At 34.7% G+C, this 23,237-nt stretch overlaps 1 protein-coding gene across 2 annotated transcripts; it reads left to right on the top strand.

The window, feature by feature from the left end:
* The first annotated feature begins 824 nt into the window (after positions 1 to 824).
* rbm25b (RNA binding motif protein 25b) lies at positions 825 to 23,188 on the top strand. Of its 2 annotated transcripts, XM_058756180.1 has the most exons (19): positions 825 to 927; positions 1,864 to 1,987; positions 2,462 to 2,511; positions 3,842 to 3,880; positions 6,163 to 6,330; positions 6,550 to 6,607; positions 7,557 to 7,723; positions 7,906 to 8,094; positions 9,598 to 9,681; positions 13,387 to 13,655; positions 17,475 to 17,601; positions 17,688 to 17,777; positions 18,569 to 18,642; positions 18,831 to 18,981; positions 20,064 to 20,439; positions 21,298 to 21,590; positions 21,849 to 21,947; positions 22,417 to 22,464; positions 22,546 to 23,188. In XM_058756180.1, exons 2-19 carry the CDS (start codon positions 1,882 to 1,884, stop codon positions 22,636 to 22,638), a joined length of 2,481 nt encoding a protein of 826 aa, XP_058612163.1. In that variant the 5' UTR covers positions 825 to 927; positions 1,864 to 1,881; the 3' UTR covers positions 22,639 to 23,188. The 2 variants fall into 2 exon arrangements, with proteins under 2 accessions (XP_058612163.1, XP_058612164.1); XM_058756181.1 differs by lacking the exon at positions 3,842 to 3,880 and having other exon boundaries at positions 22,546 to 23,185.
* The last annotated feature ends 49 nt before the right edge of the window (positions 23,189 to 23,237 follow it).

Below are 23,237 nucleotides of genomic sequence, written 5' to 3'. Positions count from 1 at the left end.
AAAACATGAAATAGTTAAATGGTCAGAGAACGCAGTGAAAGAAATGCACATAACGAAGCATAATCGACCGCACTATGTTTTGCATCGGAAGAACATGAGGCGATGGAACTAGCGGTGCTTTGTCTCTTTCCAGCACTTTCCATGAAAATCCCGCCTTCGCTTACGTCACCTGTCACTCAAATGCAGTTTGCGGCCTAGAAAGGCGAATCTGAAGAAACGTGTGGTTAAATTTCACACCAAAAATCAAAAGGATAAAAACAAGAAGAAATTATTTCTTAATGTCCATAAAAATACGTTTGATTTATTTCGGGGTAAATTCGCCCTGGAAATTTATTGACCGTTTTGTTAGATTTAACCAGAGATACATTTAATTTGAATATTTTCTTGGTGTTGTTAATATATTTCATGCGCAATTAATTGAATACAAATATAAAAGCTTGGAAGTTAATGAATAATTCTGCTGTGGGACATTCTGAGTTCATGTTTTATTTAGAATCAACAGAGAATAGGGTTAATAATACGCAATAATAATAATAATACGCAAAGAACAGTAAAACAATACTAGGAAAAACTATTTTTTTTTGCAGACTTTTATGAAGTACATGCTGAATGTAATTTTATATGTTAAAAATAACTGTGAAATTAAATCTGAAAATCAACAAACAAGGTCATGGTATCATATCCCACACCCAGAAATTCTAAGACCAAACTTATTGTATATTTGCATTTCATTTGTTATTTGTTTATTTTATTTAACTTTTCTTTCTTTTTCTTTTTTCTTTTTTTAAATGAGAGGTCTTTTAACTTGCCCGTTATTTTCCCAGAATTCCATTTCACCGGAAACTGCAGGTTCGATTGCTCGTTGCTTTTACTACGGATCCGGTGAACTTTCCGTGCGAGAAGCGAGTTGATATCGATTTGGTTTGAGTGAGTATGATTTATCGAAGTATTGGTTATCGTTTTGAGTTCATATTTTCATTGTTTCGTACAGGACTTTGATAAAACGAGTTAATCTGTTGAGAGAGGTCAGAATAAAGGCTTTTTGTGACCGTTAGCTCGCGGCTAGCAGTTGCCCGGTCTGACTGAAATGATTCCCGCTGGCGTTTTTTGACAAACCGGTCTGATTTATCGGTTTAAAATGACCACATTTCATATAAGCAACACAATTTCCGCACTATACACAATTTTAGCTATCGTACACCTGTTTATTTGGTTAGCTAACGTCAATGGTTAGTCACATTGACATTAAAACAATTTAAAGGCCGATTTTCACGTTGATGTAAGACCTTTCATCTGATTTCAGCACGTTCAGTTAATCTCTGATTGATTTCAGTCCTTTTAGCTCAGTTCAGGTTGATTTTCATTCCTTACAATATTTCAAGCTGATTTCAGTACTTTCAGTTTTATATTCCAGTTGCTGCTTATTTTAGAGGGCAGTTTATTAAAATATAGGGAATTTCATGTCTTTTAGAATAGATTAAGCTTTATTTCAAACCTTTCAACTGATTTCTAAAAATCAACATGAACTTTCAGCTGGTTCCAGGTCGAATTCAGGCTGATTCAGAGCTGTCCGTTGGTTTCACATCATCCTAAAATCAGCTGATTGGTCTTTCAAGATTTTCTGATTTGGTGTTTATTTTTGGTGATTATGTGCTATAAATTAAATGCATTCAACATAAAATTTAACAGCTTTAGATGTAGACTCAAGTAATAGTACTATAGATACTTACTGTAAACTATGAGGGGAATTGCAGAACTAACTTAAGAGAAGATCTTGATTGTGTCAGCGGAGCAGTGTGTGTATTGTAGCAGCCTAAACATTGTATGAATCCCAGTTAATGATGTGTTTGTCTTCTATTTAAGGTGGGTGTTCTGCCCAAGATGTCTTTCCCTCCTCATCTCAACCGGCCACAAATAGGCATCCCAACGTTGCCGCCAGGAATCCCTCCACCACAGTTTGCTGGGTTTCCACCGTCGATGCCTCCTGGTAATCAAGATAAACTAGATTTATCAGACCTTGTGTAGGCGTATTAGTGTTCATGTGGCTCAACTATTGGATCATAGAGTTAGCAACAGCAAGATCATGGGTTTCAATTACATGGAACACATACTGGCAAAATATATACCTCTAAGTTGCTTTGGATAAAAGCGTCAGCCAAATGCATGCATATTGATTATAATGGCAGCTTTCATTGAAATCCAGAGCATTTGAGCACTCAGAGAGTGTTGCTTGCTTTGAGTATTCAAAGTTTGAATAACAGATTTGTTGTCATGCTGCATGTAATATTTTCAAGGAAGGTTATGGTCTGTTCAGTTTTTTTTTTTTGAGAGCATTAGATTATGCATTGCTAGGTGAACAGTTTCTATGTTAAATGAGCCTAAATGATTATCAAATGTAAGTGACAAATTCAAATTAGGGTGAACATTATTTTTTGATGTTGATGATTTTTCTCCTTTCTAGGAACCCCAATGATTCCTGTCCACATGGGCATTATGACTCCAGCCCCTGCGGTAATGTTATTTAATTATAGAAAAATTTTATTTCTTTGAATTAGTTTAGTCATTTCCAGTCTAAATGTATGTATGTAAGAGTATATTCCACTATAAAAAGTATTGCTGTATTATAGGGCTGGGTTAAAAATATTGATATCCAAATTTTATTTGATTTTCATTCTGAAGAACCAATATCGATTCTTTAATCCCAAGAATTGATCTTGTAGATCTTTTTCTTTCAGTTGATGCGTGAATAAAACGTCACTAAAAATTAATTGTGCGCACATCCCATATAATAATCACAATAAGCTTTGACAGAATTTGAAAGCTGAGACTATATTTCATGTCAAAAGTAACAGTTTTATTACAGAGTTAAAAACATTTTTTGGCATGCTTTAAAGGGTCATGAAACCCTAAAACATTTTTTGAGATATTAACATATTTACAGGCTGCACATCAGTGAAAACAACAGTAGCACTCGTGTCTATTACTAAGGGAAATGTCACGAAAAGTGATGTATATTTGTTAATTTGGAGTGGTGAGTGGCTGGAGAGTACGCGTCTGTCATCAGTTTTCTGAGCTTTTCTCAGTGTTATTCATGAGAATGTGCTGTATTACAGCAGAGAATTTAAAATCTCATGAAAGAGCTTCCGCGCTGTCAGTTCACCTCTGTAAACATGACCGTAACAATATTTCATATGTAACAATGCCTGGAGCGCATGAGAAGAGCAGTTTCTGCGCTGAACACTGCGATGAGTTTAACAACGCTCGTTCATATCCGGATCATAGTTCATATCCGGACTGAAGCAAGCATGTTTCAAGTTTTTGTGAACCTATTTCATATTCTCTTGTGCTCCAAACATGAATCAGCACCGTGTATGCGTGCACATCATGTCGTCTTCAAATGAAATATGCGCAATAAAGGGCACTGATACAGCGGCACGTCTGATCATGAACGCGATGACACGATGGATTGTTGTGATACACAGCAAACAATGATATAGACTAAAAAGGAAGCACAAAATTAACTACGCCTTCATTTTTTATGTTTTAAACCGATGTGTCATTTGTTCTGAGAATGTATCTCTGCTGATGTTTATTTCAAATAATTTATCAAAACATATTTGATTTGTTCGTTGTAGTTGTTAGTAGTCTGTAATAAGACCTCTTAAGTTCGTTATCATTATTATTATATTTTTAAAACATATCAAGGTAGTCCCTACCTCCGTTGTTTTTTTGTTTATTTTCTGCTCAGTTTTTTGATATTCATTTGTCTGTATAATGAGTGTGTTGTAGGTCTGTGTTTTATTGGTTGTTTTCTCCCCTCTTCACTCCCACTTTTCCACAGCTTTACATGCCCGTTTCTGGAGTCTTTTTCAAATCTAAGGTGTGAAAGACCAGTGCTAAAACAGGGAGGTTTCATGACACTTTAATGTGGTGTGACAGTTTAGTACTAGTTACAGCACAAAATAAACATGAATGAACATCAGAAGGTGTTGAAAGAAACAGTACAACTTACTGAAATGTATTCTGTCTCATGTAATTGCTCAATCAGTGTTTCGACCACAGAGAGATGTCACTAAAACAGCTTGTAAGCAATGTCACATAACATCATATTTATTTTAGGAAAGTCATTCAATGTCCATAATTTTTGTTAGTTAGCTAGAAAAAATAACTTCAGAGAGGAGCAGTTTGCTAAATAGATTCACTACATAATTAGAAGAATAGCTATATAATTACAATATACATTAGAAACTTAATCATTGTTACAAAATTGATATAAAACATAATGTAAATATAAAATGTCTTTATTCAGCAGTTTTTTTGAGCGTTTTATTGCATCTAATATAAACTGATATTGAAATTGGTACTCTGTTGTTAATTTGAACCTTTCAGGGATCTCCGTGTATTTTAAGGCATTTGTTGAGAGATTATTTTCCTTAAGAAAAATTGACGTGTACTGTACCTGAGAGATATCCTATTGAACCGAATCAATTTGTGAAATCTGGCCCAATACCCAGCCCTAGTTTTAGAATTAAGTAACAATCTCGTTAAAACAAGGCATGTTTTCAACTGTTTTTCAATCAGTGAACGCAAGGAATAAAGATATTTAACAATTTATTTATATGGAGCAATGCACACTAATAAACAGCAATATTTACTTGCATATGTTTGTACCAAAATATCTTAATATGCAAAATATGCTATGGAGATGCATCATGTTGAATCAGATTTTCATAGAGAAGCCATATCTCATTTTATCAGTCACCATCACATTAGTTTTTTGTCACATGGCTACATATTAAAGGATTAGTTCACTCGTTATTTAAAATTTCCTGATAATTTACTCACCCCCATGTCATCCAAGATGTTCATGTCTTTCTTTCTTCATTCGAAAAGAACTTAAAGTCCGTGTAAAGTGATATTAAAATGTGTTCTGAGTTTGTCACACAACAGAAAAATGTGTTATTAACCACCCAGCCAAATTTGAATGATAAAAAAAAACCGCCAAGTAACTAAAATAAGTTATCAAAATCTTTGAAAAATAAGCAGTACTCTCAAACGCTGGGGGCGTGTCTGCTGTCGGCGCTGAAACCACGCCCACTCGCGGGAAAGCAGCCTTCTCTCTCAACTCTCAAATACCGCTACAACCTGAATGGATGCTACCTCTAGTAGCTTAATTGGATTTATACAGCCATACATGTTTGAGCGTGCAAGTTTATTTAATTGTAGACGCGCGCCGCAGTGAGTTGAAACCTTTTCGTCTTCAAGGCGAGCGCGGCTCATGGTTTAGCAATGGCAAACACCAGGAGAGCACAAGCTCCGGTGCGCTTTGAAAGAAGAGAAAGCATTAAAGCTCGCGTTTCCATGCGTTTTTAGATGCGAATTGTGAACACTCCATGTTTTTAAATGGTATGTATTCTGCCACATATTGATGTCTCTGGGCTAAGACCCCGGTATCCACCCTAGAATCTGTATACCTAACATCACAGACATTCAAAAAGACAAACTAAGAACTTGACCTCTCAACATAGTTATTATTATTATTATTATTATTATTATTATAGTGTTAGGGGCGGGGCCACGCTCGGGGCTCCATTGCGTCATCGAACCACCGTTTTAGCCCCGCCCCAAAAATCCTGAACACAAAATTGGTGAAAAACGGTTTTAACGGTTTAACTCCACAATTAAGTACTACATAGTTCAGAGTCTTTGTAATGTGTTTCATCAATACATTTCTAACATTTGTAATGTGTTTCGAAACAATTCTCAGAATTCTCTTTACACGGACTTTAAGGTTTTTTTAAGGAAAACATTCCAGGATTTTTCTCCATTTAGTGGACTAAATTGTATTCTAAAAATATGTAAAAATGTATATTTTTTTGAAAATGACTGATTGTTTGGCTAGATAAGACCCTTATTCCTTGACTGGGTTCATGTAGAGCCCTTTGAAGCTGCACTGAAACTGCAATTTGGACCTTCAACCCTTTGATCCCTATTGAAGTCCACTATATGGAGAAAAATCCTGGAATGTTTTCCTCAAAAAAATTTATTTTCGACTGAAGAAAGACAGACTTGAACATCTCGGATGACATGGGGGTGAGTAAAGTATCAGGAAATGTTTATTCTGTTGTGAACTAATCCTGTAATTGTGATGTAATGTATCAGGTTCTCGTGCCCACGACGATGACTGTGGTTAGTAAAGTTGCTGCTCCCAGGAAGGAAAGCGCTGCTCTGGCAAAAGACAGCAATGACAGCAGCGGCCCCACGACCACCGTGTTTGTGGGCAACATCTCTGAGAAAGCGTCTGACATGCTCATCAGACAGCTGCTGGCCGTGAGTATCACATCAGATCCAGTCTCAAAGCTCAACCAGTAATAATCACAATTAATCACTTATGCATTCTTTATTCATTCTGCATTGTGGAGATCAGAGATGAAAAAAGTTTCACTTGATAATAGTTTTGAGTTTTACTCTAAAGTGAAATAGGTCTTGGTAACATTTCATGTTAAGTGTTAGTTGGATTGATATTAATAATAACCACTTGTTTTTCAGAAATGTGGTTTGGTATTGAGCTGGAAACGAGTTCAAGGTGCCTCAGGGAAACTCCAAGGTAAATATTTTTTTTTAACCCCTAAACTGATTTCTTCTCAGCCCGGTTAGTTTCACTAAAAATCAATATCGAGATGAGGCTTAGTGTGAGTATCAAATCATGCAGGCTGTGATTGAATTAAATAAATAAATGCTTCACCGGTCTCAAGCATGGTATTTACGCACGTGTTCATGATTCTATGTTTCAGTGTCTGAGAACAGCTTCATTCATTTACGTTCTGAGCTGAAATCAGCAGCGCCTTTTTTTTTTTTTTTTTTGCCTGCAACTCCTTAAAATAACAGCTGGATGGTTTACTGTTTGAAAATGAATAAATTAAGACAAATATTAGTGTTGTAATTTTACACAAAAAAAAATAGATTTTTTTTTTTATTGTATGGTATTATTACAATAGTTCTTATTTTAATATTTTTATAAAATCACAATCTGTAATTAAATCAATCAATAATTAAAATAAAATAATGACAATTATTATTTTACAGTCATTGAAGTGGTCAAAAACAGTGAGAATGAGGCCTATGAAAACTTAAGTGGAAATATTTTTTTAAAACTCTGATTTACCTTTTTACAAGAACCAATTCGAGCCTCTTTCAGTAACCATTTCAAAGTAGTATAACCATTTACCAAATTCTTCCCAAAAAAAACTAAAACTTTAAAGTAAAGCTTTTACTTAGTTTTTTTATTTTTTCTATGCAGATACACTCCCCACCAAAATCAACCCACTAACTCCAGAACGATTTATTCTTTCTGAATATAGCTAGCTATTCAAACGATCCGGTGAAAATTGCTGCTTTTTTTCAAATTGCTAAATATATTGCAGAAGAAGAAAATATGGCAATGTCAGTTTTTTTTTTATTTTGAAAATCATATAATCCTATTTGCATTGCCTGTGAATGTTGTGAATATGCCAGACTGGCTCCTCACAGACATATTTTTTGTTCTTTGCTTACAGCGTTTGGTTTCTGTGAGTACAAAGAACCTGAATCTACTCTACGATCTCTACGGCTGCTACATGAGCTGCAGATTGGAGAAAAGAAACTTCTGGTCAAAGTCGATGCCAAAACCAAATCACAACTGGATGAGTGGAAAGCAAAGAAGAAGAGCACCAGTGAAAATGGAGTAAGTGTAACAGTTTGATGCGAGGTTAATACTAATATAAGAATGTAGTGTTCAAATAATATGAAATAAATATTAAATAAATGATATAAAAATTTCAGTGGTATTTTTGGCTACTAATTTTGCGATAATCTCAGATGCGTTTTGCCACAAAGATGCTGAGTTTTGATCTGTGTGTCTGGTAGAATGGCAAGGCAGAGGATGGTGCTGGTGAAGAGGAAGAGGAGGTTCTGGATGAAGAAACTAAGAAGCGGGACCAAATTGTCAAAGGTGCTATTGACGGCCTGATCCGGGAGTATTCAAGTGAGCTGAACGCTCAGTCTCAGGACGATGAGTCGAGTCGCCGCAAAAAGAGGAGGGAAAAGAAGGATGAGGTAGGCTTTAGTTTATCTTGGCCTTTTGTTCTTTAATGTTTTGCCGGTTGTTTGATGTACACGTTAGGGTGGCCCTTATTGTGGGGGTAATACACCCGGCATCCTAGTTTTCCTCATCTACTTTGTGCTTTGTGATCAACAAACAAACAAAGATTAGGGCTGCATGATAAATCGCATGTGATTGTCATGCGCATCTTGTCAGTAAAGCCGGGTCTGTGATTAGTGAATCTCCATCACGTGCTTTGAGATGGAGCGGCATTTAATACACAGAGCCGGAGATCACTGACAAGCTACACAATATTGCGTTCATAATCGCAGATGAATTGCATTCGATTATGAACGCGATATTGCATAGCTTGTCAGTGTAAGTGTTTTTATTAATGCCATTAATGGTTTTTGTTAATACACCGTATAGCACTAGTCAACTAAATGAATATAACATGGCAAAGATCAATGCACGTTTGGAAGTTGAATGTAAGGGATATGTCATTTTGGAATTTCTGTGGTTTCAAGTCAAGTCAAGTTGAGCTGTGATGATGTTCATGATGAAATTTTCTTTTATTGTTATAATTAATTTAAAGCATTAACAAGATAATCTGTTGAATTAATTTTTGGAGGCGATGACCGATTGAATGTAGGCTATTTTTAGTTCAGTGCCTGTATATAAGATTAGTACTGACCAAGGCTGTCATATGTGGATCAACTTTGTTGTGTGTTTTCAACCGTTTCAATGTGAAAAATAACTTTTTTTATATTGATTCATTGATTTATTTTGAAAAAACAAAATTGTCATGGATTTATTGCATTTTGGGGAAAATTATCAGTTTTTATAATAAATCTTTGAAAATCAAAATCTGGATTTGAAATTTTAATGTTATTATAACCTAAAGATGCTATGTGAAAGTTTGAAACAGAAAATAGTGGTTTTCATCTTGCCACCTTCTTGGTAAAGAAAACACGTTTTTACTCAAATGAATCAAAATGGATTTATAGCGTTTTGGAACCAAACTCTTCATACATATGTGACCCTGGACCACAAAACCAGTCTTAAGTGTCAGTTTTTCGAAATTGGGATTTATAAATCATCTGAAAGCTGAATAAATAAGCTTTCCATTGATGTATGGTTTGTTAGGATCGGACAATATTTGGCTGAGATACAACTATTTGAAAATCTGGAATCTGAGGGTTCAAAAAAATCTAAATATTGAGAAAATCGCCTTTAAAGTTGTCCAAATGAATTCTTAGCAATGCATATTACTAATCAAAAATTACGTTTTGATATATTTACAGTAGTAAATTTACACAATATCTTCATGGAATATGATCTTTTCTTAATATCCTAATGATTTTTGGCATAAAAGAAAAATCAATAATTTTGACCCAAACAGTGTATTTTTGGCTATTGCTACAAATATACCCCAGCGACTTAAGACTGGTTTTGTGGTCCAGGGTCATATATATATGGTATATTATCTATTTTAACCATGGTTTCCATTTCTTTAGGATGACATCAGTGCCATGGAAATGGAAGATGACAAAAGAGATCTGATTTCCAGAGAGATCAACAAATTCCGTGATACACACAAGGTAAAACACTTGCTAATTTACTCCATATCACAGGTAGAGCACAACAGCCTCTTTACACCTAGTTTAGTTTGACAACACACCAGCATGAGTAGATGCTATTTAGCCTGTCAATTCCATTTAGCTCAGCAAAACTTTTATTACATTTAAGCTTTAAACTTGATGATATAGTGTAGAAATCAGTTTAAGCCTGGGCCTCATTCGGGTCCAGAGCGTTTATAGCAGTAGCTTGTGTAAACTGTAGCGTGATGGGTGGGAAATGTAGTCACACATACAATGCATGGACGTTCTGTGCACTTCCCTAAAAGCTAATCTATTCATTAAACCCCACCATTATGATAGAGATCATATGGTGACTAAACCAAGATGAATCTCTCAGCTTTGGAAAAAGTTGCAAGAATAGGATGTAAGTATGAGCTTTCCATTTTTCTCTACTTGTACTGGGCGCCCCCTTCTGAAGGACTCGCACAGGGGCAACTGCACCGACTCGCTCTGAAATTCAGCTCATTCGGGTGGTTTTAATATCAAAATACAAAAGAGGTTGTTAGATCATGTCTACAGTGTTTAGAAAAGGGATAAACTGCCAAACGACTCGTTTTCTGGTTCTCTGAGACATGGGCGGCCAGTGAAGCTGTGTGGGTCTGCTAGTAAAAGTGATGTTGGTGCATTAATGAATACTGCTGACTTGAATAACAGTGAATTGGCCCATTCGGCTCTTGTGAAAGTAGGGGGCGCCCCTCCACAGCACGCGGACATTCTGAAGATTTTACAGGTATGAATTCACTTTGTGATTGAGTCTGCAATCACCTCTCTTCATTATAGCTTGCTTGCACTCTTTTCTTTTCATTTTAAGTGTTTCTTTGTGTGCGAGAGTGTGTGAGTGTGAGTGGGTTTAACGTTTTGTATCGCTAAAGTCACACAGAATTACTTCAAATCCCAGAAATTGGCGCCTGATGTTTAATTCATAAACTCAACCTCAACACTAAATATTAAACTTTGACACGTCACGGACACAAATGATTTCTCAAATCATACATCTTGAGGAGAGATGACTTTTCTGGGCGATTACAGTTACATTTTGGCAAAAAGTCCCATATGCGTAGCGAACCTATAAATGCATGCATGCGTACATAAATAAATAAGTTTTACACAGAATCTCGTCTTGGAGACATTGCCACAGTTCGTCTGGATTTAGTCTGTCTCAGTTTGTTCTGTTCCTTCATGTCATTCGAGACAGACTGATGATGATCAGATCAGATATCTGTGTAAATAAGTGTTATTTACATACTATTATAATATAAATATTTTTAAATAATTTGAAATAGATTTTATTTTTATTTATTTTGAGTTTATTTTAATTTCAGTATTAGTAGTTTTTTCAATGTGCTTTTATCATTTGTAGTACTTTAGTCATTTAGCTTCAACTTTCTCAGTTTCCAAGGGACATCTACTTTCTGCCAATAGTTTTAAATGTGCTGTAGTTATTACTAGAATGAAGACTTGATGTAAAATGTTAATAATATTAAGACTTCCTTTAGACTGTCCTGTCAAATTCACGAGTAGAAATGTTACTTAAAAGCAGCGTCGCTTGTAAATGACACGCGTTTATGTAATTATTTTCAGCTAAATGCCTGTATCTACAGTTAGTTCTGTTTTCCTGTCTCGTCTTCACCTCCTGTTTTATTTGCTGCTGCTGCTCACAGTTGCGTAACACCCATGGTTCAGCCGTTACGAAATAGTTTTATATTAAAATTAGACTAAATATATTTATAATAATTTCAGGAGGCTTTGGTCTTCTGGGAAGTAGACGCTGTTGATAGAAGTCAGATATTTTGTCGAACTGCGATGCGAGAGCTGTTGAATTGAGACTAAAGCCGTGGGTGTCATGCTGCTCTTCAGTGCATTTCATAATTGCTCAGTCCAATCCTCTGAGGGCCTGTGTCGTCTGCAGTGGGGTAAGCAGTCTCTACACCTTCATTTGTTGCCTTTTCTATCAAAACCACAAAGAAACTGCAAAGAAAAAGAAGCAAATCTAACAAATACAGTATGCAATGCTCCTGTCGCAACATTTTCAAAATGTATGGAAGTTGTTTGTGAGATTGTTGCAAGCAAAGAGAATAGCTTGTTTTTTATTTTTCCATGTGAATCCTTTGACCTGCTTTTCCTCCCAGGCCTAACAATAAAGGCTTGTAGGGCCCACGGAAGCACTGTGAGTCGCTAGTCAACACCTGTAAGTGCACAAACAACTAGTTTCACAAGGATTAAAGCCTCTTTCTGTTGATCATTTGATGAGACGGAAATTACAGCGCCTTCAACTGTTTCTGATCTTATTCAGTTGTTTGCAACGTCAAATTTATATCTCCAAAGTGGTTTACAGGTTTCCTTTTGTTTATTGCTAAAGAATTTCTTGATTTACACGCTGTTTTGTCTAGATAGTGTCCTCTGTCATCATGCAAGATGTTCAAAAGTCGAAGAGTCCACAGTGAAAAAAGTTCAAATTACGTTTTATGAAAATATTTAAAACTGAGATCAGACATGCATGTTGGAAACCCGTTTCTTTTACATAATAAAAGTAATTGCGACTTTTTATCTCGGATAAACTCACAAACCTATGAACTAAACATATTAAAAAATAATATAAATTAAAGTAAAATATAAAATTAGACTTAAATATATTTGAGTTCAGGAGATTTTTTTTTTCCCTTGCAATTCAGAGTTTCTTAAAATTCTGACATTTTCTCGCCATATATATATATATATATATATATATGCGCTCAGCATATTTCGTATTAAATTAGTCTTTTAAATATATTTACAATGCATTCAGAAGACTTTTTTTTTTTTCTTGCAATTGAGTTTATTTCTCGCAATTCAGACTTTTCAGACTGCGATTACTTAGGATATTCGTAAGATTGCGAGATACAAAGTTCTGACACTTTCTCACGATTCCAATTTAATCTTTTTTTTTTTCTTAGAATTCTGAGTTAATATCTCGCAATTTTTTTTATTTTTTATAAAATTTTATGACTTTGTCACAGTTCAGACTTTTTCCTCAATAGTGAGTTTATATTTCGTAATTTGTTTTTTTTTTTTCCTTAGAATTGCAAAAAAAAGTCAGAATTGTAAGAAAGCCGCAATTACCTTTATGTGTTTATTTAGTGGCAGAAACAAGCTGACATATGCATGAAGAACATTTTAAAAGTGAAAAGTGTAATTTCTGTCTCACTAGCGCCACCAAACAGATTTTCAAACTCAATTACAATTCTCAAATTACCCACATCACTTTTAAGGCTCTGCATTATTTCTGTGTCACTAATCAAATAGTTATTTGATCATGTGACTCTTTGGATTTGCTTTTACATCCATTGAAGCTAAATATACTCTTGTTTGATCTCAGATCATTCTGGAGAACATGATCGTCAGGTTTTGCTCCAGTGATGCTGTCATTAAAATATCACATACTGAGACGTTCTCAAATTCATGTTCATTTTTTAATTCAAATTTTGACCCGTTAATGCTGATAATGTAATTTATAATTCAACATTTATTGCATTAAAATACTCTAGTGGTCTCAGACTTTTGGTGCCTGTATATGAGTGCATATGTGAATGGCAGGGACTGTAAACCACTTCCTCATAGAGTGATGTTGTGTCATGTACTTCTGTCTTGTGCGTGAGCAGTCGCTAATCCCTCCCCGTTTTCCCACAGAAATTGGAAGAGGAAAAGGGGAAGAGAGAGAAGGAGAGGCAAGAGCTGGAGCAGGAGCGCAAGGAGAGAGACAAGGAGCGCGAGAGGGAACGCGAACGACGGGACCGTGAGCGGGAGAAGGACCGAGAGAGGGAGCGGGAGCGAGAGCGGGAGCGCGAGAGGGAGAGAGAAAGAGATCGAGACCGTGAGCGCACCAAAGAGCGAGAGAGGGAGAGAGAGTGGGACAGAGACAGAAGCCGCGACCGCAGCGAAGACCGCAGTCAATCCAGGTACACGAGACGTCATGTCATCAAGTGCTTGTGTCTTGATTTCAGAATGTATACATAGCCTTCACTTTATCCACCGGTTTTCTCACCAGTCATCACTACCTTACCTTTTAACAATTTTTTTACATGTATGTATTTGTGTGTGTGTGTGTACATATACATACAGTGAGGAAAATAAGTATTTGAACACCCTGCTATTTTGCAAGTTCTCCCACTTAGAAATCATGGAGGGGTCTGAAATTGTCATCGTAGGTGCATGTCCACTGTGAGAGACATAATCTAAAAAAAATCCAGAAATCACAATGTATGATTTTTAACTATTTATTTGTATGATACAGCTGCAAATAAGTATTTGAACACCTGTCTATCAGCTAGAATTCTGACCCTCAAAGACCTGTTAGTCTGCCTTTAAAATGTCCACCTCCACTCCATTTATTATCCTAAATTAGATGCACCTGTTTGAGGTCGTTAGCTGCATAAAGACACCTGTCCACCCCATACAATCAGTAAGAATCCAACTACTAACATGGCCAAGACCAAAGAGCTGTCCAAAGACACTAGAGACAAAATTGTACACCTCCACAAGGCTGGAAAGGGCTACGGGAAATTGCCAAGCAGCTTGGTGAAAAAGGTCCACTGTTGGAGCAATCATTAGAAAATGGAAGAAGCTAAACATGACTGTCAATCTCCCTCGGACTGGGGCTCCATGCAAGATCTCACCTCGTGGGGTCTCAATGATCCTAAGAAAGGTGAGAAATCAGCCCAGAACTACACGGGAGGAGCTGGTCAATGACCTGAAAAGAGCTGGGACCACCGTTTCCAAGGTTACTGTTGGTAATACACTAAGGCGTCATGGTTTGAAATCATGCATGGCACGGAAGGTTCCCCTGCTTAAACCAGCACATGTCCAGGCCCGACTTAAGTTTGCCAATGACCATTTGGATGATCCAGAGGAGTCATGGGAGAAAGTCATGTGGTCAGATGAGACCAAAATAGAACTTTTGGTCATAATTCCACTAAACGTGTTTGGAGGAAGAAGAATGATGAGTACCATCCCAAGAACACCATCCCTACTGTGAAGCATGGGGTGGTAGCATCATCTTTGGGGTGTTTTTCTGCACATGGGACAGGGCGACTGCACTGTATTAAGGAGAGGATGACCGGGGCCATGTATTGCGAGATTTTGGGGAACAACCTCCTTCCCTCAGTTAGAGCATTGAAGATGGGTCGAGGCTGGGTCTTCCAACATGACAATGACCGAAGCACACAGCCAGGATAACCAAGGAGTGGCTCTGTAAGAAGCATATCAAGGTTCTGGCGTGGCCTAGCCAGTCTCAGACCTAAACCCAATAGAGAATCTTTGGAGGAGCTCAAACTCCGTGTTTCTCAGCGACAGGCCAGAAACCTGACTGATCTAGAGAAGATCTGTGTGGAGGAGTGGGCCAAAATCCCTCCTGCAGTGTGTGCAAACCTGGTGAAAAACTACAGGAAACGTTTGACCTCTGTAATTGCAAACAAAGGCTACTGTACCAAATATTAACATTGATTTTCTCAGGTGTTCAAATACTTATTTGCAGCTGTATCATACAAATAAATGGTTAAAAATCATACATTGTGATTTCTGGATTTTTTTTTTTAGATTATGTCTCTCACAGTGGACATGCACCTACGATGACAATTTCAGACCCCTCCATGATTTCTAAGTGGGAGAACTTGCAAAATAGCAGGGTGTTCAAATACTTATTTTCCTCACTGTATATATATAAAAATATGTGTCTGTGTATGTAATTATAATATTTTATTGGTGTCAAAATTAGGGGTGAAACGGTTCACAAAATTCACGGTGTCATGGTTCGGTACGTTTTCGATACAGCAAAAAGAAATGCCAAAGAAATTTCCTTGATTTTTACAAATTCTTTATTTATTAAACTTTTTTTTTTTCTTTGAACAATGATGGAGCTATACTTGTCCCATCTTCTGGGGTGTCATCTTAGCAGCATATAAAACAATAATAGCTCTGGTTTGAAGTATTCCAGCTGATGTAGCCTAATCAATCAATCATTTATTTATAAAGCACCTTAAAAAAACATGTAGGTATACCAAAGTGCTGTACAAGAAGATCAAAAACTATAATAGCAATTAATTAAAATACATGATTAAATACCTGTAAAACTACACATCATACGCCTGTGAGTACAAATGGGTCTTACCCTAGTGCCATTTTGGAGAGTAGATCATGGAAATAAATGTTATGTTCCAGGCTGTGCAGGGGATGTGAAGTGCAGGGATGGGTTGGTGTCTGTATTCAGAAAGGCACGGAAAGCAAGTAACGCGTTCTAATAAAATAACGCGAGCCACTAAAGGGACATGGTTAGGTCCTTGCTAGCTGTAGCCTGTTACATTACAGTACATAAGATTTCACTTACAACGTAAGGAGAGATGCCTGAGGATGATGGCGAATGATTTACAGACAACATTTATGACCAGAGGCACATTTTTCTCAGTCCGGTTGAAGCATATTAAACTCAACACAAATACGTAATCCCGATAGAATAACCATGAATCCGAGTCATCTCTGTTTAATATGTATTTCCCAGGGCACATTGTATAATGTACATTGACTCCATCACATTAATGCAAAGGAGAGCAAGTAGAAAATACAACATTACTTTAATAATAATAGTAGCGGGGGGGGGAAAATCACGTGGGGAGTCATAATGCACAGCCAGCACCAAATGGACAGAATGGCAAAGCTAACTGAATTATAACTGCCACCATTTAGAATTAAACAAACTTGTATTAGTGATGACCCGAGCTGACCAGTTAATTGTGAAATGTTTGCGCTATGTAGAGTTCAGTACCGGCAGTTCAAGCATTTTCATAGGATCTAATTTGTAAAAAAAAAAGACTTTGATTCTCAAATTCATTCTTGTTTTTCACTATTGTCACCGGAAAAACTTTTACCCTCAAGCGCCAATCCGGAAGCCAGAAACGCGGAAGTGTTAAAAAGGCTCATTGAGCCGGACTGTGAAAGAGCCAATCAGATCAAAGCTGGAGATTTTTTGCCTTTACCTAAACCACATACCTTGTATGTAGATATCAGAGAACAATTTAAAATATTGTACATAATATTCTATGGCACCTTTAACATTTTCTCACTTATATTTTTCTTTTTTTATCCATGTTTTATTTTTATTCTATTATTATTTCTATCTTTTCTATTGTCATTTCTGTATATTTACAAATTTATGAATATTTATTCATCAATACAAATATACAAATTTTCAAACTGTATGTGATCCCTTTTAACAAGGTATTTATTCATAAATATATATTTATATATTTAGCATTTTGTCATTTGTATTAATCACATTTTCTTTATCAACATTTATATTTCTATACATGTATACATCTATATTTATTTTTCAGTATGAAAAATGTTGAACTGTATTTGATACCTTTTAACAAGGTATTTTATTCAAAGATATATATATATATAATGTATCTAATTTTGTCAGCATTTATTTAATTTATAATATAATTTATTTATAATTAAATATAATTTATTTATAAATATTTATTTATATAACATAAATTTGTATTTATATTTACCAACATTTATGTCTCATTTATGCAAAATTATTTATATATAATTCATATTTATACATTTCTGCAACATTTACATACAGAAATTATAATATTTATATATATATATTTTTTTGTAGAGCTACAAAATGTATATGCTAACATATTCAGAAGTTCTGTGTCTGCAATAAAGTACAGACTTCATATATCTTGTGATTGGGTGCTGTTCGTTTTCAGAGAACAGAGTCGCGATAGAGACCGAGATAAGGAGAAGAAGCGTGATCGTGAGGAAGATGAGGAAGAGGCATATGAACGGCGTAAACTGGAGAGGAAGCTGCGAGAGAAAGAGGCCGCGTATCAGGAGGTGAACGACTGTTTTCAGTCTCTCTGATCACATTACTGAATGATTAGCTGTCTTGATCCACTATTTACCTTCTTTAATTACAACAGCGCCTGAAGAACTGGGAGCTCAGGGAGAGGAAGAAAGCCAGAGACTACAGCAAGGAGATGGAGCGAGAGGAGGAACGCCGGCGTGAAATGGTAAACAACTATTTTCCTAATCTATTTACATAAGCATTTCAGCCTAAAATATATATGGATAATATGGAGAATGTTTCCAAAGTAAATTGATAACTATAAAAATATAGTATTTTAAATTAGTGCTGTCAAATCGATTAATTGCATCCAAGATAAGTTTGTTTACATGATATATAAGTGTGTACTGTGTATATTTATGTGTATATATATGCATGTATAATCACGATTAAACGATTTAACAGCACTAATTTAAATGTATTATTTTCTTAATTATTACTGTTTACTAATGAAAAGTAAATTCATAAATAGATTGAAATATAATATTTAAATATTTATTTCATTCGTTTAATTTTATTAATGAAAGGATATATTGAAATGTAATTTAATAATTTTTTAGTATGAAAAACAAATGGATAAATATTTTCAAATATAGTATTTAAATTTCAATATTTTAATTGAATTTCTTTATTAGTTAATGAAAATAAGTTGATAAATTCAAATGCAGTATTTAAGTGAATTGTTTTCATTACTTTTTAATAATGATTATTTTTATTAATGAAAAATAAATGGAAATATTCAGTTATAATAATTGAATTATTTTATTGAATTGTCTTTTATAGTTTAATGGTTTTATTAATGAAAAATAATTGGATATAGTACAAATATATATTTTAAATGAATTTTTATTTCATTATTTAATATTGCTAATTATTTTTATAAATTAAAAATAAATGGGAAAATGAATATGTAGAATATTTGAATTATTGAAGGTTTCTCTCTCATTGTTTTCTCAGGCTAAAGAAGGGAAACGGCTGAAGGAGTTTCTGGAAGACTATGATGACGACAGAGACGACCCAAAATACTACAGGTGAGTTTTTTTTTTTTTTTTTTTGAGATCTTTTTTTTTTTTTTAACATTTTAGAAGCAGATAAATCTGAAATGGCATATTACCTTGAGAACAAACAAATCTAGTTATCTTGCTGCTAAAGTCCTCAAGACTCTGTCTGAAAAATGTGGACGTGACCGAAATGGTTTGTTTCTCTGCTTTGCCTGCAGGGGCAGCGCTCTTCAGAAGCGACTGCGGGACAGAGAGAAGGAGATAGAACTGGATGAACGTGACAGGAAGCGGGAGAAGGAAGAGCTGGAGGAGATCAGACAGAGGCTGCTAGCAGAAGGACATCCTGATCCAGACGCTGAGCTGCGCAGAGTGAGTTCACTGAGATACTACAAATATTCATATTCATTTAGTGAAATGCACTTTAAATACATATCAAATGAAAAATACAAATTGATACACGTGTTCAAATGCAGTATTTAAATGAATTTAATTTAATTGTTTTCTTATTAGTTTTTTTTATTGACAATTTGATACATATGTTCAAATGTAGTATTTAAATGAATTCTTTTTCATTATTTTAATTCTTTTTTAATTAATGAAAAATAAACCAATACATTCAAATGTAATATTTAATTAATTCTTTTATTTCAATTTCATTAATACTTTTTTTTTAATTTATGAAATTATAAATATATTCAGATACAATCATTATTTGTAATTTTGTATTATTGAATAATAAATTGATAAATATATTCGTGTACCATTTTAAATTATATTATTTTATATAAATTATTTTATTAAATTAGATTTTAATTTTTTTTATTATTAATTGAGTAATTTAAATATATTCAAGTGTAGTATTTAAATGTTACATTATTTTCTTTAAATTTTATTTATTATTTGTTATTAATGAAAATTAAATATTCAAGTATAGTGTTGAAATGATTTTTCTTCATGTTTCAATTTTATTAATTGCTTTATATATTATAAAATAATAAATTGCTAAATATATTCATGTATGGTGTTTAAATGAGTAATATTATTTCATTTAAATTATTAATTTGTTACAAATGATATTATTTAAATTTTATCAAGTATAGTATCTAAATGAATCTTAATTATTTTTTAATGAATGAGAAATTTTATAGGTAAATCTAATATTTAAATTTTATTTAAATAATTGTATTTTCATTTAACATTATTCATTTTTATATACATTTTATTCATAATAACGGAGCCGGTATTTTAATATTATACTTTTTTTTTTTTTTTTTTTTTTTGTCATCTCATTTGCAGTGTGTAATGGGACTACTTGTTGTCTTCTGCTTTTCAAATCAAAGTGTGCATTGTGATTCATCTCAGTGCTGACCAGTGTTTCGTGGCTTAAAACCAAAGTTGCTCAGTGTTTTGCTCACTTCTGTTTCACATTCTTATGCTTTTGTGTTGGTCAGATGGAGGAAGAGGCAGAGCGTTTGCGGCAGCCGCCCGTGAAGCCCGAGCCCGAGGAGGAGAGAGAGCACAAGCCCTCTCGTGAAGAGCGCGACCGAGGCCGTGAGAGAGAGCGACGTAAGCCTCACGTCCCCTCTGACGATGATGTAGAGGAAGGGGAGGAGCTAGAGGAAGAAGAGGAGGTAAAACCCTGCCTCAAACCCACCATGCGGCCCATCGTGGCCGCCCCCTCGGTGTCCTCAGCCAGCGGAAACGCCACGCCCAACACGCCCCGAGAAGAGTCGCCCTGTGGCATCATCATCCCTCACGAGAACTCGCCGCCTGAGATCCCGCTCCAGGAGGAGAACCGGCCCAAGATCGGCCTTAGCCTCAAACTAGGTGAGTTCGAGTTGAGAGAGGTTTCCAATCAGGATGGTATGACCAATAACAAATACAAATCGCACAATTGATTTGAGTTACTCTTTCTTCTGTTTTGCAAATATACTTTAAATATTCAGATTCATTTATTTAATTGTACTTGAAGTATTTAAATATATTCTAATCAAATTAAAAATATATTCAAAATTAAAATGATAAATATATTCTAGTATATTATTTCAATTAATAAATATGTTCAAATATGGTGTTTAGAGGAATTATTCTTATTTCTTTTTTAATAAAAATTAAAGTTATTTATATATCCAAATGAATTATTTTATTTTACTTTACTTTTTAAATAAGTTTTATTGAAAAATAAAATATAAATACAAATAATTAATATAAATACTATATTTGAATATTTTCTCTAATGAAAATTAAAAACAAATATATTAAATGAATTATATTACTTTTCTGTTTTAATTTTTGTTAATGAAGAATACATTTATATATCTATTCAAATATGATGTTTAATTAATTTTGTTTATTTTTCTAATGAAAATGAAAATATTCAAGTTATAGTATTTAAATGAATTATTTTATTTTCCTTTCTTAAAATAATTCCTACAAATGAAAAATAAATTGATAAATGTTATAAATGAAATTTTTAACATTTATTTTTCTAACGGAAAGCGAAAAGATCGATAATTTAAATGCTATACCTGGTAATATACTATTATTTTATTTTCAGTATGTAATGACAATTAAATATTATATAACAATATATCATATAACACATAAAATAAACAAAAAAACAATTTCTTAGTGATATTTGGCTCAGTTTTCACTAGGAAACGTTTGTGTTTATCCCGTCGCAAGGTTCGACCGGTAGCCCAGGACAGCCCAGCGTAGCCAAGCGGAAGAAGCTGGCGGTGGAGAGCGTCTTCAATCGCTTTGATGATGACGAAGTGGACGAGGCGCCTCGGAAGAGGAAGCTGGTGCCTTTAGACTACGAGGATGAGGAGAAGGGAGCAGACGTGAGCGCAGCGGGCGGCGGCAAAGGAGTCAATACAGAAGAGAAGCGCAAACACATCAAGAGTCTGATCGAGAAGATTCCCACTGCCAAACCAGAGCTCTTCAACTACCCTCTCGACTGGTCCGTCGTCGACACGGTGAGGGTGCACAGCAAATCTGCTTTATTAATCCAAAACCATGTCTGATTAATAAATCATGACACTTGTACAATTTAACAACAATTTATTAGAAGTAAAAAAAAAAAAAAACTTTTTTTTTATTTAAATTTTTTTATTATTCTGTTTTATATTTTCCCATATTCGGTTTTTTTTTTTTTTCTGGATTTTGTTTTAATAATGAAAGTGTTAGAAATGTTATGAATTTTTTTTTTTTCACAAATTTTTGAATATTCACAGACCCTTATGGAGAAGCGTATTCGACCGTGGATCAATAAGAAGATCGTAGAGTACATTGGTGAAGAAGAAGCCACATTAGTTGACTTTGTTTGCTCCAAGGTAAGATGTTTTATCAGGTTTCTTCATTAGACGCTGAGTGCTGATTTAAATGCATTATTTATTTTACATTTTCTTTTTCTTTTTATGTATGTGTGTGTATGTATGTATATATGTATGTGTGTGTGTGTGTATATATATATATATATATATATATATATATATATATATATATATATATATATATATATATATATATATATATATATATATATATGTGTATGTATTTACTTTGTTTTTTATTAGTAAAGACATGGACATGTAAATATTTAAATAATTTCATTAAATACTATTTGAATGTCAGTTTATTATTAATTATTAAAAAAAAAATGAAATTTATTTGAATATATTTATTCACATTTATTATTAATGACAAATAATAATTTTAGTTCAGGGTGTTCCTTGAAACACTTTTTACTCATTATAGATTTAATAGATTTGAATCTCAGTACCAATCGCTGTTTGTTCTCAGGTAATGGCCCACAGCACACCTCAAGGCATCTTGGATGACGTTGCGATGGTAAGTTTGTTCTTTTGCACCATTTTTGAAGCTGTATTTCCACAGCTCCACAATCTGAACTCTTCACCTTTGTCTCCTCAGGTGCTGGACGAAGAGGCCGAGGTCTTCATAGTTAAAATGTGGAGGTTATTGATTTACGAAACCGAAGCCAAGAAGATCGGCCTCGGGAAATGAACAAGCACCGAACGCCGATGAACTTTGCTTTTTACTTCCCGTTTGGGCCGGACAGCTCATCTAGGTTTCAAAACAACTTGGGAAACTCAACCATTTCCGACCTTTGGAGTGAATACACACTGAGCCGTTTGATTTCTCACGTCCCAGACGCCTCCTTCAGACCGCCAGCGACGAGTGCCGAGAGGAAGAGGCTCGATTTCTCAGGGCCTTCCTGTTGAATCCGTCTTCAGCGTAACTTCGTCTCGGCCGGTTAGCGCTTCTTTCTGTGAGGAAGCCGTTGTAAATTGTTACTGTAATGATTGCCAATCTTGTCTGGGTTGTGATTTTACCGTTTCTCTTCTTTTGGTCGCACTCACCCACCGAACCAAAGAGTTTTCCCCAGTTGTTTCGCTAAAACTAAAGCAGTTGATTGACCCCGACACTGTTCAGAAGCTCTCGCTAAACTGATTGACATCACAACGATTGATCGTCTTTGTTTTTGTACTTATCAGTGGATGTGTTTTGAATAAAAGTGATTCTTTTTTTTTAGTAAAATAATTTTGTGTGCTTTTTAATGTGTTCTGATTTCAACTTCAAGTCCATACGTTTCCTTGCAACAG

The sequence above is a fragment of the Onychostoma macrolepis genome, chromosome 20 (genome assembly GCF_012432095.1).
Source record: "Onychostoma macrolepis isolate SWU-2019 chromosome 20, ASM1243209v1, whole genome shotgun sequence".
In the NCBI taxonomy this organism is placed as follows: domain Eukaryota; kingdom Metazoa; phylum Chordata; class Actinopteri; order Cypriniformes; family Cyprinidae; genus Onychostoma; species Onychostoma macrolepis.
Note: the sequence above shows the minus strand (reverse complement) of the source record. Positions and strands in the feature narration are given on the sequence as shown.